Source organism: Brugia malayi (genome assembly GCF_000002995.4).
Source record: "Brugia malayi strain FR3 genome assembly, contig: Bm_v4_Chr1_scaffold_001, whole genome shotgun sequence".
NCBI lineage: Eukaryota > Metazoa > Nematoda > Chromadorea > Rhabditida > Onchocercidae > Brugia > Brugia malayi.
Window position 1 is genome coordinate 12278985 of NW_025062475.1, and position 20429 is coordinate 12299413.

A 20429-nucleotide genomic window follows, 5' to 3' on the forward strand; every position below is an offset into this window, starting at 1 on the left:
AAATAATGTGAATTGTATTATTTAAAATTAAACTAAAAACTTTGACAATTTTTTGAATACTTTCAAATAAAATGGAAAAATTTAAACAAAAAATGAAACATAATTTGTAAATTAGATAAAAAAAAAAAAATGCAAAAACGATAAAATGAATTATTTATGGCTTAAAATAATTATAAAATTAGCATTTATTCATTAACTCATTAATTAATGAACCCATTAATTAGCAAATTTTGAGAATGAGCCAACAAAGAGACAAATATTGCGCAAATATAAAAATGAGAGAACGATTAGCTGAGTTAACTGTTAAGAAGCTACTGCTACTAGCAGCTTCAACAAGATTATCACTACCGTTATCATAATAACTAATATCAGTATCTCTGTCAATAAAAACATGTCCACGAATTTGACCTCTTGACCTTTCACCTTCACTGTTTATTGTGCTTCTCACTTGATCAGCATCAAGCCCGGATGACAATTCTTCGGGCAATTTCTTGCTATTGTCATTATTCATCCCAAATACTGAATTTGTTGTTATATCTTCATTAGACCAAATTATTTCTGCTTTATCATTTAACATCTCCTAAATATTTTAATTCAATTTTCAAATTAATTACAGTTCAAAATTTGCTTTTGCAATTTTATAACTTTTTTTTTAATCAAATCCTTATTTACTCTTTCTTAACTCTCTTACTTTCAAAATCTTTTTCACTTTCATTTTATTTTAAACCAATTTCACTTTATTTCAAATCACTTTATTAATTGAGTGTAAGCAAATTGAAATTTCACACATATAGGAAAGAAATTATTTAAAATTCTGACTTAAAAATCCTAAATTCTATTATTATTATTTTGCACAAATCGAGTGCTAAAAAAAAAAGTTATCAAATTAAAATTCAAATTATTTGATTTTAAATTGAAATTAAAATGAGAAAAAATGACTACCCTATATCGTAAGAAATCATTTTCATTATGAATAGCAGCAACAGTGGTGGTAATTGTAAATGGAAATGCTTCTGATAGAGAAGGCGGAAAATGCTCGGTGAAGACGGAATGTCCTATAAATTGACATTTTGGCAGCAGTGTATTAGTTGTGTCCCTGAGGACACGAAATATCATTGTCCAAGCTTCAGCACCACAGCCATATGATATCGGTCGTTCAACACAACTGGCAAAATAATTGAGTGCTCTGAAAAAAAAAAAAAAAAATTTAATTTTATTCCATATGAAATTAAATTGTAGTATTTTTCATCCTTTCATAATTAAATAAGAAAGCAAGAAATTTTATTGAAATATATCTTAGAAATTACTGAACGACAAAATAGAATTTAATATTATTAACTCAAAAGTAATCAATTTAATCAATAATAAAATTATTTGTATGAATTTAAAACTTTGAAAAAAAAAAAAAAGAAGAATGAAATTTTAAAAATGATAACTTACTGGCACATTTTATCAAAACGATTTAATGTTGTTGTGCTAGGTTCAATATTAGCAGCTTCAATATGTTTTAAAGTAATTTCATGGCATTGTTTTACTGTTGGTTGTCGATCTAATTCAACTAAACACTCTGCGCTTCCCATAAATGCTAAAAAAAATTATTAATTAATTAATTAATTAATTGGTATTCATAAATAAATGTGACATATTCATTAGATCAATAATCATTCATCACTTTTTTCTCTTGTAATAAAAAAAAAAAAGAACAAAATTAACTAATATTTGTAATAATTTTTTGAAGTTCTTTTTTTTTTTTTTTTTTTTTTTTTAGGAAAAGTTATGCTTTGAAATAATTTTATTCAAAATAATCTTTTGAATAAATTATAAACTTTTCAATTAAATAAGTAATTTAATTTTATTGTTTAAACTATAGATAAATTAGTGAATTTTTAAAAAAAAAAAAGAAAGAAAGTACTTTCATATCCTTCATTGCATAAGAATCCATAAGAAGCATCAATTAGGCTCACTGTGACATGTTCGGGACACTGTTGGCGCAATTTGTGAACGCATTCATTGAAATTTCGAACTAATCTTTAAATTAAAACTAACACATCTTTTGAATATCGCTTAACAATGAAAAAACTAATTGGAATAATTTTTAATTGCACTGTTAAGCATCAATTTCAGTTGTTGTTTATAATTAATCTTAAACTTTTCTTTTTTTTTTTAAGCAAAAATTATTTTAATTTCAAAACTTAATTTTAAAGACATTTCGGTTTTTTTTTTTTTTTTTTTTTTTTAAAGACATAAACTTTTGTAATTTGAAATAATTCATAACAAAATTTAAAATAATAATGCGTCGTGTTTTTTGTTTGTTTGTTTGTTTTTTTTTCAATATAAAATTTGTGTGAGAATTAAAAAATAATAAACCTGCAAAGTTCACGAAATACATATCGTCCAATTTTTGGTAATGCAATCGCTTGACCAAAATTATTTTTTGCTGCATTTGTTGAATTTTGATCATCCTTTAAACAATAATTTGATAAGTTTAGTTTTTTAAAAATTTTTTAAAACAACAAATCATCAATACAATTTAGCAAATTGATCAATGCACAATTGAGAAGATAATCCGTGTTGGTCAAATTTCAAAAGTAAAGAAAGTTTGAATCCATTCAAATAATTTCAAATGAAGATAATTCTAGCAAAACTTCTGGTCACTCCTTGACCATAAAACATTCTAACATTTTATAATTAAATATTCTTCTATCTATTCATATGCTAACTTCTGCATTCATATTTTTACATTTATATTAATGTTGTTAGAAATAACTATAAATGTTCAAATAAATGTAAATGTTCAATGTTAAATGTATAAATTTGAAAAAATTCATTCACTCATACTTTGGAACTAATTTTCAGAAGAAATATTTCTAATATTAGTACTTGAAATTTAAATTTTTATAACTATAAATGTTCACTGCTTGATTACAATTTTCTATTAAGCAAAAGATTGACTAAGGTTAGCAATCTTTAGTTTGAAGCATTTAATTTCCTATTCTAATTTTATTACTTCTCATAGCACAATTTAAATTTTTCATTCTAAGAATGATGATTTTTACTAACAACTTTTTACCTTGATTTTTGAATTGTTGAATTACCTTGATTTTTGAAATTTTTTGAAGCAAATTTTTGAATTGGAAATGTAAAATCAAATTAAGAATTTGAAGATTGATAATTCAATTTTGTATGTATTAGTCCCTTTACTATGTTTTAGTTATTTTTTTTTTCTTTCCCTGTTAAAACTGAAAGGTGACACTCATCCGTGTCACTGCGACATCCCTTATAAGTATTCAAAGCTTGACCACTTCATCGTCTTTTTAGCGATTATTGGATTATTCCTGGCATACATCACAGCTGCATGAACTGATTTTTTTGTTTTAACCTTATGTTGCAGTTCAAATTTTATTTAAATCAATCAATCAATTTGCATAATCTCGAAATAGCTTCTCGAATTTTTCTTTTTTTTTTTTTTTCAGTTAAAAAGTTTAACTACTAACTTCTTGATTAAGAACTTTAGCATACTGAGCAATTGGTTGTACACATCTTTGAACAGCTTCGTTAATTCGATGAGAACAATGTAGCGTTGCAAATTTTGGATGTATTAATAACACACCTGAAATTAAACTAATTATCTATTAAAATTTCAAATTTTTTAAATTTTGAATATTTCTAATTTTTTTTAGACAAAATAAAAAAAAAAAGAAAATTTTGAGATGATTTTATTTTTGCATAGAACCATAAGTAACTATTAATGATGAATAAATTTCAAAAAAAAATAAATAAATAAACTCAGTATTTGTCATTAAAATTTAAAATTAAATTTAACAAAATAAACAAATTTATACTAATAGATGCATACCAATAATAAAAATAAATGAATAAGTGTGTTGCATCTCATAAATAGCAATTTCTTGCCATCTATCTAAATCGTTATTCAAACCATAATAAAGTAAATTAACATTTCAGCAAATTTCATCGCTTTCAATTTTCTGAAATTAATTACATTTATAAATTAGAAATTTCAATTAAAATACGATGCATTTTTAGATACGAAAGTTTTTTTTTTTTTTTTTTAACCTGAAATTTATATTATTAATTTTTTCTTCATCTCATTTTTTTTTCCTCAATATTTAATTTTAATTAGGCAATAAATAAAGTATGATTAATAAATTTTCTCAAATTCTAATTTTATTAAATTTAATGGATGATAAATTGCAAAATAAATCTAAAGTAATAAAACTGAAACGTCATTGTATTGCAAAATAGATATACGCCTGAAGTTTCACGTGTGAGGAGAAGAACGTGATCGTAATTTTTTTTAGTAATAATTTTTTTCTATTCAAGTGACTTTCAAGCTTCCAATTTTGTTTTCTTTGGAAATTAATGAGAAATGTGCAAAGATTCTCACGGAAATAACTTGACACGTAATATGAAGTAAACACAAATAACAGATGACGTGACCTCACTGCTTTCCCATAACTTGACACGTAATATGAAGTAAACACAAATAACAGATGACGTGACCTCACTGCTTTCCCATAACTTGACACGTAATATGAAGTAAACACAAATAACAGATGACGTGACCTCACTGCTTTCCCACTCATAATTCACCACAATTTTCCTTAATTCTTAAGTAAACACTAATTTACATCTCATTTCTCTCTGCAAAAATTATTGTTGTCATAAAGTTGTATGGTATGGTATATTCGGAAAGTTCAAAGGTTATCCTAGTAGAAGGTTATATTTTGAGGAAAAAGCATTACCGTACATTATTACATCTCTAGCAAAATTTATATGTTTACGTTTTATTAGCCAATGCTAACACTTGTCAAAACTGGTGACTAACAAATGGATGCAATGAAAAGTAATAATTAATGTCATCAAAAAAAAAAAAAAAAAAAAATGAGGTGACATTTTAAGAGATAAACTAGATTAGAACATTTTTAAATCATTTTTATGATACATTTTCTCAACTATATTTTCAACATTTTGAAAACATTTTGAAAGAAAAAAAAAAACTTTAAAGTGGTACTTATATTAATAAAATATGCTTATAAGTAAGATTTCAAATATCTATTTTGAAAAATCAATGGAATACTTGAATGAATGAATCATTTTAATATTAAGATTAAGTGATAGACTTATGCTATCATTGAACAATAAACTAAAACAATTTTGGTATGCATAAATTATTCACTGCTAAATATAATTTCGAACGAATTTTTGACAATTTAAAAGTTCATTCATGCATGTCAAGTCACTTTGAATAATGCTAATGACACATTTTCTGGTAGACAATTATCAATCTATCAACACCAAACATTTAAAACTCACTTTTCAATATTTCCGTATGAAATGCTATTTCTGACAATGAATAATACTAAAATTTGAAAATTGAAAATTTTAATAATGATTATCATCAATCATTTTCATTCTCGATATTTATAAATTATGGTTTCGTTTAAAAAAAATTTTAAATTGTTTAACAATAATGTGAAAATGCATAATTAGCCAAGTAAAACATTCAAATTTATCACTTTTTTTAAATCAATTTTATTCTAAAAAAAAAAAAAAAAGAAGAAGTAATATAAAATGTGAGAGATATTTCCATTTCGAGAATGAGTAAGGCAAATGTTAATTAAACTCTTTGAATTTTTGTTTTGCTATACATTTTCCTAAAAAGCTATCAGTAATCATTAATATCATAATTATAAAAATATATTTAATATTTTTTAATTTGAATAAAAGAAAACAGAGAGAAAAAAAAAAGCACTCATTCCATTTTAATGAATATATAATATTGACAACAAAATTTTAGTATAAAAGAAAAAATATTCCACTTCTAATTAATGAATTTTTTTTTCCTACAAAGTTTGTTATTTATTTATAAACATTTCACATCAAATATTTATTACTTTAGCTATTACATTTGTAAATAAGTGAAACAATGTTTACAGTATGCATATTTACGGCAAATTTACGTTATTTAACAAATTTTATTTAATTATTTCATATCGATAGGATTAGATAAGCATATGAGCAGCTAATAATCTTATGCATATTCAAAAAATGTGAAAAAAAAATTAAATTGAATGCATCATTTGGATTATAAGCACTTCAATTTTCAATTTTAATATTTATTAGTTATAAATTAAATTGATTAAAATACAGTAACTGTAACATTGACATAAGTTGAAGTTTGCAATAATATATTATTGATGAATATAATTAGCAATGATTATCATTTCAGATGACATTCTTGTCTCATAATTACTTCATTAATGACATAACTAACATATGTCTATCATATAATTCTAACTATATTCTATTTTATCAAAAGCATAATTACTAATTAGTTATCATTCTTTTAGTTTGATAAGAAGAAAAGAGATAAATAATTGATATAATTAATAGCTATTATTTTAGCTTATATAATTGAAATTAAAATCGTTAAGAAAATAAAAAAAAAAAAAAACAAAAGGACCAAAGTTTATTTGCAGGAATTGCATCTATTTATTTCTATAAGTAAGTAGTAGTATTGTCGTCCTTTTTCTTTTTTTTCTTTTTTTGTCTCTTTGCGCTTACTTACTTTTCGCTTTTCCTTTGTACTTCCGCCAATGCCTTTCTCATTTTTCCTTCCTTTTCAATTTACGCCATCGCTTGATGTACATGCATACTCGTTTTGTAACGCTCAATTTAATCAATTCAATCTCGGGAATATACTCGAGACTGAAGCGCTTAAGAAAAGCTTTCTATTACACTTCTTCAATCTCATAAACATATATATGCATGAGTCGTGAACTATGAGCTATGACTTATATTAAATTTCAATGTAATTTTCTTTTTTTTTTTTTCTTTATTAGAAAAAAAATTTTTTTTTGAATTTTCTTAAAAACTTTTATTTACTTTTATCTTTTGCATATTTTTATTTTTAGTTAAAATATTTTCCATTAAATTTTTTGATTAATAATTCTCATTGAACAAAAAGAGATCAACAGAAATTACTGTAAAGCATAATTTTTAATAATCAAAAAAAGAGTTTTTTTTTTTTGAAATAAAACTTTGATTTTAAAAATAAAACACTTTTGCTTCTTCAGTTTATCTTATTTCTTTTTTTACAATGATTTCTACTTTTTTTTTGATGATGGAAAGGAAATGAGAAGTTCAAAAATAATTTATAATTGTTACAATTATCTTTTTTGAACTGAAATATTCATTAAATTTAAGTTACTTAACTTATCTACTGAATGATTAGAAACAAACATAAATGCTCAAAGTTCTTATCAGTTTAATCTTTCGAAAAAGTTTGATTTATCAAACGCTTGTAATATAGTATCATTATATTCTGAAAGCATAATTACAAACTAAATTTCAGCAATACCAAATTTGTACTTAAAAAAAAAAACTTAGTGTTCAACAAGATTGACAAATTTTACCAGAAAAAAGTTCTTTGAAAATAAAAAAAAAAAGGAAATAGAAAGTAAATTCATATTATACTTCAATTTTTGACTTAGTTAAATTATTTAAACTTCAATATATGATGTGAATTTTGAAATAACAATCTTCTATATTTTTCTAAAATATTTCAAATTCATTTTCAATTTTTTTCGAATCATTTTTTTTTTTTTTTTTTTTTGCTTAGTTTAATGAGTGGTTACATTAAATTATTCGATGAATTTGACAGACTATAATTTCATTTAGACAATATCATCAAGAATCAAGGACATTTGTTGAGATTTGAGGATAAAAGACGAGACGGGTCATTTTGGTAGAGGACAAAGAAGGGAATAGGTCGAGGTTAAACGGATACTGTAGACAAGGGGTACTGTTTATCACTACCTGATGAATTCAAAATTCACATCAATTTCTTGATTTCTTGAAGTAAAAATGATTTTTACTCTTAAAAAGTAATCTCATGAATGGTCCAATGATGAGATAATTAATTTGCTAAAATAGCTAATTTAATTGTAAATCAGAAAAAAAAAATTACAGTAATAAAACGTAAAATTTAAAAAAATTTAAAAGTAAAATTTTTAAGCTTTCTAAGCATAACTTAGCATAATTAAGAAGTTAAATGATATGTAATTTAGTAATAGCAATGATAATTTTTGAATAAAGAGAAATTGTCATGGACAGACATAAAATTGTCAAATCAATCATTGAGGAACGTTGACAGCAATGCATGAACGATTAAAGAGTAGGCCAGAAGTATCGAACATTCATTGGGCTATGATTACTTCTTGGCTCCATGGCTATACCAAAGACATAAATGAATTTTTCAATAGCAAATGTTCAATTTATTGATTATAACTTACATTTATGCATCAATAATGATGGAACGTTATATGAATCATTGTTAAATGTTAAATTTTAGCTATTAATTAATGTAAATATGAAATTTGTACAGTGATTGAAATCATTTGATAACAGTGAATGATGTTTTAAAATAATATTCACAAAATTAATATTAAAGAAAAAATCTATGTTTAGAATATTTAAAATATAAAGAAACTTAAAAACTAAGTATTAGTTGAATTTGTTATAGGAACATTTTGAGGCCTTTTAAGAGCCTTAAGGCTTTTTCAATCACAATTGTTTGCTATTAAAACAGCACTTCAAAAAAAAAAAAAAAAATTTCCGAGATAAAAGACTGATTAAGCTTTAAAAAAGTAAAGGAAAATAAATTTGAATGTATTTTAGTGATGAGAAAAAAAAAAAAAAGGAATATGAACACAAAAGTGACCACAAAAGAGGCAATCAAAGGAATGGGTAATAAATAGGTTTAACTGAAAAATGGAAGGAAAGAAGGAAGAGGAGAAAGAAAGTTGAAAGAATTTTTAGAAAGAGAAGAGAAGACGAAGAGAAGAGAAGAGGGTTCTTATTAGGTAGATAAGGATTCTCAATCAGTTCTGTTCAAGGAACGATTTTACCCACTTGAAAACAAACTGGACAACAATTGACCGTTGTCCACTGATGACCATTACTAAGTCTTCTTACTTCATTACTTCATTTCATCCTTGGAAACCACTTCAGAATTCAGAGAAGTAACTAGCAAATTTTATATGCTTTTACAACGAACGAACCTTTCCGGCAAATATTCTTTCATCTTTGCTAGTCATTCAACCTTTTCTCTATCGTAAATATATCGCTTTGACCAGTGATAATAATCGATTTCCAGTATGTTAATTTTAAATTTAATCCTATAATTATATATTCAAATATTATTTAGGAAAAAAAAACAATAAAGTAAAAGAATAATATAATATGGAATAAACTTTAATTAATAATTTATTTAAAAAACTAAAAATAGAATAAATAAATTTCGGTATAATTGATTACAGATTTAGAATCAATGCCAGGAAATATTCACATATGATAATGATTAGATACTCCTTAATATTCAATATTCATTATCTCATATTTAATTTAAACTTAATAATCCATTCAAAGATATCAATGAACAAACTGGGAAATTTTATTTAGACAATATTATCAGTATTATACTGTATCAGTAATTTCAAGAAATAGAAAATGATAACATTTTATCAATGTTCCTTTAATAATCATTCCTTGAAGCTTCTTTTTCTTTTCTTTGGCTTCAACTACTTTTAACTGTAAAATTTCTTCTGCACTTTTCCTCAACCAAAACTACGAATAATCAATTATCGTTACAGAACTTATCAGAAGTTATCAGTATAACCTGCAAGTAGGAATAATTCATTCTGTCTTATTTTGAATTTTATATTTCTTCTTTCTATCCTTTCTTAAATATCCCTACTTCATAATAATCATTTAAATTCAACAAATTTGATAAATTAAACGAATTTACTTGACAATAATTTAAAATGATAAATAAGGTCTAAGGATGTGTTCTTGCAATGATTCAAAATTATCAGTTTTAACAGATTAATGCTTATTCCATTTGTTATTTCAGAAATTGAACAAATGTATTCTTATTACAAATGCATTATTATCATAAGTGGCTCTTTTCTCCTTTTCATAGAAGAAATTGATAAGTTATCAGACAATTCTTTTATCTTACTGTTAATGAAAGGTCAAATATGACTACATAAAGTAAGTTAGAGAAGCTTAAAGTAAGTTTGAATGTTGCTATTTCATTCAATGTAAGTTTCGGTTCTTTGAAAACTGAAATAATTTGTGTAAAATAATTTTTTTTTGGACACTTGTTATCAGCTGTTATCACTTCCATATCACTTCATTTATAAAGCTTTTCCTACGGATACTTTTTATCATTTAGCATTTTAGGAATTTCAAGGAAAAATTTAATGCTAGTAGTTTGGAGTGAGAAATTATTCTGAATAATCTATAATCAAAATCAATAAATCAAACTTGAAATAGCAAACCATTTATTTTCGTTTCTTCTCACAGTGATATGATGGAGCTGTCATTTTAGGATTTAAAAAAACACTAAGTGGAAAATTGAAAAAAGTAATAGCCTCTCTTGCGCAAATTTGAGAAAGTCATTACCGCTCGATGGATATATCATTGATAATAATAATTTCATGCTTCACTGATAATTTGGAGCATTTTTAAATTTAAGTTAAACTTTTTCAAAAGCAATTTATGTGCCGAAGACGCTTATTTACTAACTAATGTCTACCATATGCGTCAATTTGTAATGAGCAAAGGAAATAAAATTTAATTACAATTTATTATTTAATATTTTAAAATTTAAAATGAACTGAATTTCTGCATGAATATAAAATACAAATAAAATATGATAAAGTAAGCATTTTTAATTTGCGCTTATCTAGTTTAAAAAAAAAAAAAAAGAAAACATTGTTAAAACTTGAAATGAAGCGTAGTAGTATGAGAAAGGGCATATTTTCCACTTTTTTTTTTGAAAAAAAAAACGGATAATTAACTTCCGGAAATCATGATTGGTTTAAGAGGGAGAGAGAGAGAGAGAGAGGGAGAGGGAGAGAGAAAGCATAATAATGATCTATCTTTCAACAGTCAATAAATTTCTATTAGTCCTTGGGAATCAAAATACAATAAGCTTTTTCATTCGAATCACATTTTAAATAATACTTATTAAAAAAAAAAAAAAATTCCAAGAAATGCATGCCAAGAAGAAATTTTACAGGAAATGATAACCATAGAGAGAGAGAGAGAGAGAGAAGGAGAGGGAGAGATAAAAAGAAGACGAGATATGATAGGTTATAATTTAATTGATTTTATTCCTGTTTTTTTTTTTTTTTTTTTTTTTAAAAAAAAAAACATAATTGTCTTTGTGGTACTGTTTTAAAATTGTAGTTAATTCTATGATTTATGATTAGGATGATAAAATAAATATCAAATGGTAAAGTTATTGTTTTTATTTCTAAATCAAACATAAGAAAGTATTGACAAAACGAATTAAATGGTTTCTAGAATCGGATTTTATTTTAAAAAAAAGGGAAAGAAAAAACCTTATTAGAATGTTTTATATTCGTATAAATTTATTCATTTATTGTATAGAAAAAAATAGTTATTATCAATAAATCATTAAAATTTATAAGTTTTTTTTCCTTTTTTTTTTTTGGTTTTTTGTTTTTTAAAAATTACTTAGTTAAAAAAAGGAATGAAATGAGAAGAAAATATAAATTTTCAATATTAAATATGACAAATATTTGAATCTTCAAATAGTAGAAGAAAAAACATTTTATGTGTGGATAATATGAGTGCAAATTATAGAATTTATTTAATTTCAACAAATTTCCTAGGAAAAAAAAAAAAAAAAAAATTCGTTTTAATTTTCGATACGACAAAATGAGAAATGAATTTTCGAAAAATGAGAATTTTCCTAAGAGGAAATCCATTTAGTAGGGTTGAATATTCATCAAATAATTGTAATTTACACAAATGATTCCAAAGTGCGATGATATTAACTGCTTAGTATTTTCAAGTCTTTCCCCTGACACTCAGTAAAATTTAGGTTAAAATGACAATAACAGATGGACTAAGGTTGATTGCATCCATTTATTCAACAAGTTTAGAACCATTTGGTATAATAGCAGCTTTTACTTAAAAGGTATATTCAATATGTAAATGACTTACTTAATAACTACTAATTAAAGTAACAGTTAACTCTAAATAAGTAATTTATGCATATTACGATAGAGTGAAAAAGTATGCTATTATTATTGTGATAGGATGGATGAACATAATGACTAATCTTTTGGTACAATAATTAATTGCTAATTTATGCGATGAAAAAAATTTCTCAATGATTTTAAGATCGTTTGGGTCAAATTTGATCTCATCGTTGCATATATTTAAAAAAAAAAGGAACGAATGTACAATACAAAGTAATTATGAGTTATTTTAAAAAAAAATTCAATGAATTTTTTTTTTTAATTTAGAAGAAAAATTTTTTGTTTTTTATTTTAATAAGAAATAATTTTTTGCATTTTTTGTTGAATTGTTTTTTTTGTGCAAAATTTTTATTATTGGTAATTTGTTTATTTATGAAATGAAAAAGCAATTTTTTAGGAAATAAAAATTATTATATGTAACTTTATATGAATGAATATAATTAGAGTGGACAAATGACCACACCAATGTTTTGTTTATTTTTGGATGATCGAAAGAGTAGCTACCATCGATGCGTATAATGGACGAATGGATGGGTGGATGGACAATTGATATAAAAGATCAAATTTTGTGGAGGTTATATGGGAATGCAGGATGTCCACTCTTGTCCTAATCTGTTCACTAAACAATAAAAGTGGACGACATCATGTCAACAAAAATATCCTAAAATTAAAAACCATTTCAAAATTTGGTGTTATTCATTCATCAATCAATTTCATGAATTTTGCAAATGGAAATTTTATACAATAATATAAAAATTTAGTGAATTAAGAATTAAAATAAATTTAGTACATTTTAGTGATAGTAAATAATAGGAATAAATGTAAGTAATTCGATGTGAGAGGAAAATGTTTGGAAGTAAAAAACTGTTAAAACACACAAAACGATCATTTAAATTATTTATTTCAGGTTTTTTGGTCGAATTTTATTCATAAAATTGTGTTATATTCAATTTAATCTTGTTTTCGATACTTTTTTATGTTATTTTAGAATAAAATAATAACTTAACAAATGCAATAGGATGTAGTCATTAAGTTAATGAATCTAAAATTAATAATTTAAACAGAAAGATTTAAATAAAAGATTGTTCTCATATTGAAATACAAATGTAAACAAATATAAAATAAAATTCGTTGATTATTACCAGCTATGTTTGAATTTCATTCAAATAAAACAGCTTTAAGCTTCTTTTAAATAGAAAATTCACTACTAAAATAATACAAAAAAAATTTTTTTTTAATTTATGAAAGTATTTTTTTAATAAATTTCATTTTTGTTGATATTTACACATTATTATTTGAAAACGAAAAATTTATTTTCATTTTCTTTTTTTGTTGATAAAATTATTTCTACACTAAATACCACATTATTCATAGCTGTTTAACATTATTTGATAAGCTAATAATGCTACCAATTAGCTAAAACATTCATTGGTGGATTAGAATAATAATAAAATAAATGAGGATAAGATGGATTACTTTTATACATTATATATTAAAGTAATTACTTACTTTATTACTCTGGCAAACATATCGATAATCTAATAAATAACTTAAAGTAATGAATTAATTCACATGGAAAGGATAAAAATTATGCATAATAAATCTTAATTTTGAACATATACAATGATTGAATATATTTTATTTTTATTATGAATAACAATCAAAATCAGATAATTAAGAATTACTCAACTTTTAAAAATTTGAGTAAACATACTATTACGATGACATATATATATTAACTGTTTTATAAATTAACTATTAATTCAAAATAAATTACTCAATTTTAATAAATTTGATTTGCGTAAATTGAAAAAAAAACTTTTCAAAAAAAATGTAAACAAAAAAAAAAAAAAACGGATGAAAAATAAAACGGAATGAGATGAGATTGCTTTACCGGAAATAGTTAGTGAAATAAAAATATACACTGAAGGAAGGAAGGTGAAATGTGTTGTACACAGCAGGAGGTAAGGTCCATTTAATTGTTTGGTCCAATAAAATATCGAAACCAATTTTCATCTCTTTTCAAAAAAGATAGAAAAGTCATTCAAACATTGACTATTGTCCATTTCTTATCATTTTTCTCTTTTTTTTTTTGCCTTTTTTTTTATTTGCAATAAAAATTTCAGGTTGACAACACTTAATTACTTCTTTTAGTAGTTTGTCACCAAAAATTACTTTGACAAAATACATTAGTGCAATAATTGGTTGATTAAGATTTTTTTTTTTTTTTTTTTTCTATAAAAATAGATGGTAGAAAAAAAAAAAAAAAAGAAAAATGGTAAAAATATTAAGAAAGGAAAAAACAAAAATAATGTAAACATAATTTTTTTTGAAATTTTTTTTTTTTCACAAATAATTACATTTTGCAAAATTTAATTAAAACAATATAAAATTTATTGAGGGTAATAATTATTATAGTGATTTATTATACTGATAAAAAATGATAAAGAGAATGATAGTTAGTTATAAAGTGTAAAAAATAGGTTAAGTAAAAAAGGTTATGGTTAGGGCAAATCGGAGGCATATTATTATCATCAAAGGATGATAATGCAAAAAGATTTGATTGATTAGGGAATGGAAGATGATCGCTGTATGACATGTCATCTTTAAAAGGTAAATGAAATGAAGTCTACCTAACCTTTCCTTCGTAACCTTTCACCTTTCTTTATGTTCACTGATAATTATTCATTATTTTGCAATATTTCATCGCATAAATCTCATAAATTAACATTCTAAACAATTTTACAACTTCTAAATTGCAAAAAAAAACAAACAAACAAACAATTAGTGACAAGTTTTAAAACTATGAAATATATTACACAAATTTTAAATCATTTCTTTTTAGATTTCATTTTACTTAACGAATAATAAAAAAATAGTTCTTATTTTGTTATTAAATGAAATTTATGACAAAAAAAAAATCACTGATAAGGTTAATGTTAGTTGAAATATATATATATATATATATATAACAAACGAATGAAAGAATAAAATTGTGTGGCAAAAAATTTTTAAAAAGACAAATCTAAGATTTAACTCAAATCGATTAGACTAATTTCTTATCTCATATTCTATGCTAATTTCTTTTTGTTCATTTATCGTTTTTTGGATAATAAAATTGAAAGAAAAAAAAAATGAAAAATTACTCATTCAATTTGAAATGCAATGCATAAAAGTGATTAAAGTAACGAGCAAAAAATGCTTTATTCTCAAAATATTTATCATTTCTTAGCAAATGATAACTGATTTGAAGTGTTAATATTGTTGATTTAAAAGTAAACAATAAACTGAAATGGATTAAACAATGAAATTGAATTTATGAAAATTTACATACACCAAATAATCATTTTCAAAAGGAAATTATTTAAGCTTTGAAGTGAAATACAAATTTGAATAATTTCAATAACAATTTTAAATCCATAAAATGACAAACAGCCAAATTTTCATCAATTCTTAATTTGCATACGAAGAATATTAATTAATGATTAACAATATTTTAAATTCTCTAATTTGTATACTTCAAATCCTTTCACTGTCTCATTCTCTCATTCTCTCAATGAAATATTATTTTCTTTTTTTTTATTTTCAATTACTAATGCATGCTATTTCTCTTTTTTTTTACTACTTCATTAATCATAGCAAATTTTGTTTTCATTCAAAATTACAGTATTCATTTACTCCCTTAAGGTTTTCTTAAAATTTTGATCATTTAAATTTTTTCCTTTCCTTTTTCTCTTTTTCTTTTTCTTTTTTTTTTTTTTTGAAAATGCATTCTTCCGTATAATGTCAAATGGCAATGTCGTATTCATGAATGGGCAGTTTGTTTGTTTGTTTTTTTTTTTTTTTTTTTAAATTTTATGGTTAGTTTTTCTTTTTCTTTTTTAAGAATTTGAAATATTGTTTGATGATTGTTTGAACTGATAAACTTTCTTATTTTTTTTTTTTATTCTATTTTAACTAATTCAAATGTTTTACATTAACTGATTTTGACTATCTTTTGTTGGAATTTTTAAATTATTAATAATTATTTCTCATCAAAGAATTTTAACTAATTCATAAAATTTCCAAAATCTTAGAAAAAGAATTTGAATTATTAAGTATTTTGAAATTTGTTAATATTGTATTCTAATTTCGAGTAACATTTGCTAATTCAATAGATAAAGTTTAATTTATTCCCTTTTATGCCTTAAGTAATAAATAATTTTCAAACTGAAATTCATTTGCTCTTTTTTTTTTTAAATGATAAGTTCAAAATTATAAATATGACATTGTGAGAATTATTTACTTTTAAATTTTTATAGAGTTCGTTTGGATAACCTAAATATAAAAATTTACTTAAAGTTTAATTAAGAAAAATCAATTACTAAATCGTAGCTTTTAGTAAATTTATTTAATGCAAAAGTGCCTGGAATACTCAGGAATTTTAACCTATGCATGACGTGACGTACGTGAGAAATTTTCAAACTTAAGTAGCAATTGATGCATACAAATTATAACAAACAGATTATTAAGCAATATATCAAATTAATATTATCAACTTAGTCTTCAAATGATGTAAATTAGATTACTTAATTATGTTATATACACTTTAATTAAAATACAACATACTATAACTTAGCTTATTTTTAATTAAAATATGAAGAAATATTTTAATTAAAAGTATTATATTTATAATATTAATCATAACATAATATATTGTACTATTTCAGATAAATATAAAAGATGAAATATCATGTTGAAATGAAAAATTCAAATTAGGAATTAACATTTCTACAACAAATCCTTTGTTCTTTCCGACGAAATGAAAAAGTTGACTTAGTGACAAAAAAAGATTAAATATATGTGATGCGATCAAGAGAGAATGGAAAAGAAAAAAAAAAATTGAAATAATTGGTGGATGAAATTTAAATGAAACCAATTCTGATGGATAAGGCAATTTTTATAGGCTCAATATATTGTCCCCAAGAGAATACCCATTGCTTTTATGGCTTAATCATCATATCTGTCTCTCTTCAAATTCTTGATTAATTAAGTCTTTTACATCGATTCCTTTACTTTCAATAAATTTCAAAGAAATTTATTGAAAAAAAAAAAACTCTATTTCACAATTTTTACTTCCATCGTATGCAATTTGTTTGAATTTCAAAATAGTTTGAAATTTAATTGCACTAAAGTTAAAAAAAAAAAAAAAAAAAAAAAAAAAAAGAAAGAAAGTATCTGAAATGTCCATGCAATCAGGAATGAATAAATGAATGAAATACTAAACCGGATAAACGGATATAATTTACTGACAGATGTCTTTCCTAATTTTCCTATTGATTTTCTATGATATAATAATGATATTTGCATTGATAACTGCTCAAAAATTAATTGAAAATTAAAGCAAATCTAATCTTTTTTCTATTTTAAGCACATAACAATAAATTAATTCGGTCGAAATTATTCACAAATTTTAATCAGTAATTTTCAGTAAATAATTAAATAATTGCTCGTTTTAATAAATTATCTTTCAATAAAAACAATTAATCTAAATGATTTTAAATGCAATATAAGGACGAAATTTATTGAAATATTTAAATTTGCTTATATTACTGGAAGAAATAAGATATAACATCAAAAAAACTGTCAAAATTTCAAATTTCATCAACAGCTGCTTGCTTTTTCAGACTGATATGATTAAAATGATATTACTATTATCAATGCATTTGTAAAAGAAAAGGATGAAAGGAAAGAAATTGTAATTCGAAATGTTTGTAATTTAAAAATGACAAAAAGAATATCCGACGAAAGCATTCGTCCAATAAACTTATCATTTGTGTAATGAAAAAGTTAAAGTTGACAACAACTGCTATATCTCATTTTAACTTTCTATTAAATTTGTTCTTTAAAAAAAAAAAAAATTCAAAAACAAACTATTTCTGAAATAAATGTTTTATCGAATTATCGAAATAATATTTAATGATTTTGAGTGCATTTATTCTGACTTTCTGATCAATTTTTCGAACGAATATAATTTATTTTTTAAATTTATTTATTATCATAAATAAATTTAAATCAATTTTATATAAACTTGTTTGATGGTTTTATTGGGTTAAAAAAAAAAAGGTGAAATGAATGAAATAATCAATCGAAAAGTTTAAGAAAAAAAAAATTCTGAAAATTTTTATCAACTTCTAGAAAAGTCAGACTCTTTGTGTTGCTAAAGTAACTTATTGTGATAAAGCAATGTGATAAACTAATTGTTAATTCATAAACTAATAAAAAATTCGTGATAATGATGAATAAGTGATAATGATATAAGTGATAACGACAGATAAGTGATAATGATATAAGTGATAACGACAAATAAGTGATAATGATTTCTCTTCAAATCATACAATTTTATCAAACGTTGTAAATACTGATAATACATATCAAATCACCGATAATTTATCCCAAATTAATAGCTACGTATAAATATACTACAATAAATATTTATTATTATTTATTACTCTGAGTGATAATCTATCATAAAAACTATCAAAATAATCATTTCAATCGTATTTAAGTATTGAAGTGATTATTTGATGGTATAAAAATAAAAGCAAAAAGTATCTGAGAGTGAAAAAGGAAGAAAGAAGTTTTCGGCGAGAAAATACTAACTTATTTAACTAAAATAAAAAATGAAATTCAATTTATAGTGCTAATTTAATGATTTCATATGAACTAATCATTCATTTAAATTGATTACATTTTACCACCAAATAGTTTATTAATTTAAGGATAATATACAAAATATAGTCTACAAATTTAGCAATTTATTATGAGTAACAATAAAATTTAAACTTTTTTGTTAGGCATTTAGGTAAAGTAATTTTTTTTTAACTTTTCAATTTTAAAAAAAAATTTCAAAAAATACTATGCAAATTATACATTTAGTGTTTAATTTTAATTTAATCAAAATTTAAGAATTAATTTGAAATTAATTTATGATAACTTACCTATAATGTAGCTCATGCTGAAAAAGTAATAGAGATAATGATAAATGATTAAAGTGAATGAATAAATGATAAGAAGCAATGATAAATGATAAATGATAATTCGATAGTAATGTTAGGAAGAAGTAGAAAGTATTAATTCAAATAATTACAATGATAAATGATGATGGAATGAATGTTATTTGGTAAATTGATGAGACAATTGGTTGGACAGTGTAATTGAGCGCTGTTTAACACAAACGGTGCCTTTGTGTCACTGATAAATTGGGCACATTTTAAAAATGTTAAATTAAATTAGGTTATTTTATTTTTGTCAAATGAAAATTAATCAATAATTTGAGGGACACTTTTTCTTTTTTTTTTTTTTTTTTTTAATTGAATAAATGTACTGAAATTTATATAATTTCAATTATTGCAGAGAGAGAGAGAGAGAGAGAGAAGAAAAGACAGGAATTGGATCAATAACTATCCATCAATCAATCAATCAATTAATATTTTTTGTGATCAAATTTTGAGAAAATTAAATAAATAAGCTATGAGTAAATAACTATTTTAATTAAATAAATAACTATTTTAATTGCATCTTATCATTTCAACAATAGAAAAAAAAAACCAATCTAAGAAATTAATTATCAACATGAAATATCGAATTAATGATTATTTGATCAATCGATGAATATTTAAATTTATCGATTAAATATTTAAATAATATTTTTCAATTCTTCCAACAAATAAATTAATCAATGTTAAAGGTGATAACATAAATGGTAAATAGCGGTTGATAAGCATTTCATAATTAATTCTTAAAGATTTAATAATACAAAATTTTTTATTAATTTTCATTTGTTATAATATTTTGGATAAGAAAAAAAATGCAAAGGCGATTTATCGAATTTAAAATATAATAAATTTTAGCTTTTAAAACAATTTAACACCTCTTTACTCTTTTTTTTTTTTGATTAAATTTTGCGAAGTTACTTGTTATCAGTTTGCAATAAATTCAAAATACCATCGAATAATATTATCATTTTGAAGATGAAAAGTTCATATTTTATAAGACAATTTACTTTCTTAATTTTCTAATAATTCTCAAATTAATGTTCAAACTTGAAATTAAACAAAAAATAATGAATGATTATTTGGCTGAATAAAAGTAAATCCATTTTTTGGTAATTTTAAAAAGTTAGATTATTCAATATTTATTATATATGCAAATAAATTCTTTAGTTCTGCACAATTTTTTTTTTCACATATAAGAAATTTTTTTATTTCTTCAAAAAAAAAGAAAATTTGAATATTTTATTTACATTTTATTTATTTTTTAAAAGAGAAAAGAAATTAGCTGATATATTTG

The 20429-nt window shown here is 23.0% G+C and overlaps 1 protein-coding gene, 1 non-coding gene and 1 further gene across 3 annotated transcripts; all 3 read right to left on the bottom strand.

The window, feature by feature from the left end:
• Nucleotides 1–220: 220 nt before the first annotated feature.
• On the bottom strand, nt 221–3890 carry Bm4278 (Uncharacterized protein; the record flags this gene model as incomplete). Its single annotated transcript, XM_043077604.1, has 7 exons — nt 221–580; nt 943–1186; nt 1441–1585; nt 1913–2028; nt 2368–2462; nt 3495–3610; nt 3857–3890. The coding sequence occupies 7 exons, from the start codon at nt 3888–3890 to the stop codon at nt 221–223; spliced, it is 1110 nt and encodes a 369-aa protein (XP_042933538.1).
• A 15846-nt stretch (nt 3891–19736) lies between these two features.
• Bm16676 lies at nt 19737–19770 on the bottom strand. The gene has a single exon (XR_006228072.1). The product of XR_006228072.1 is annotated as a pre-microRNA Bm16676 (primary transcript).
• Nucleotides 19771–19806: 36 nt separating this feature from the next.
• Bm16675 lies at nt 19807–19867 on the bottom strand. Its single transcript, XR_006228071.1, has one exon. It is a non-coding gene; the product is annotated as a small nucleolar RNA Bm16675 (small nucleolar RNA).
• Nucleotides 19868–20429: the final 562 nt, after the last annotated feature.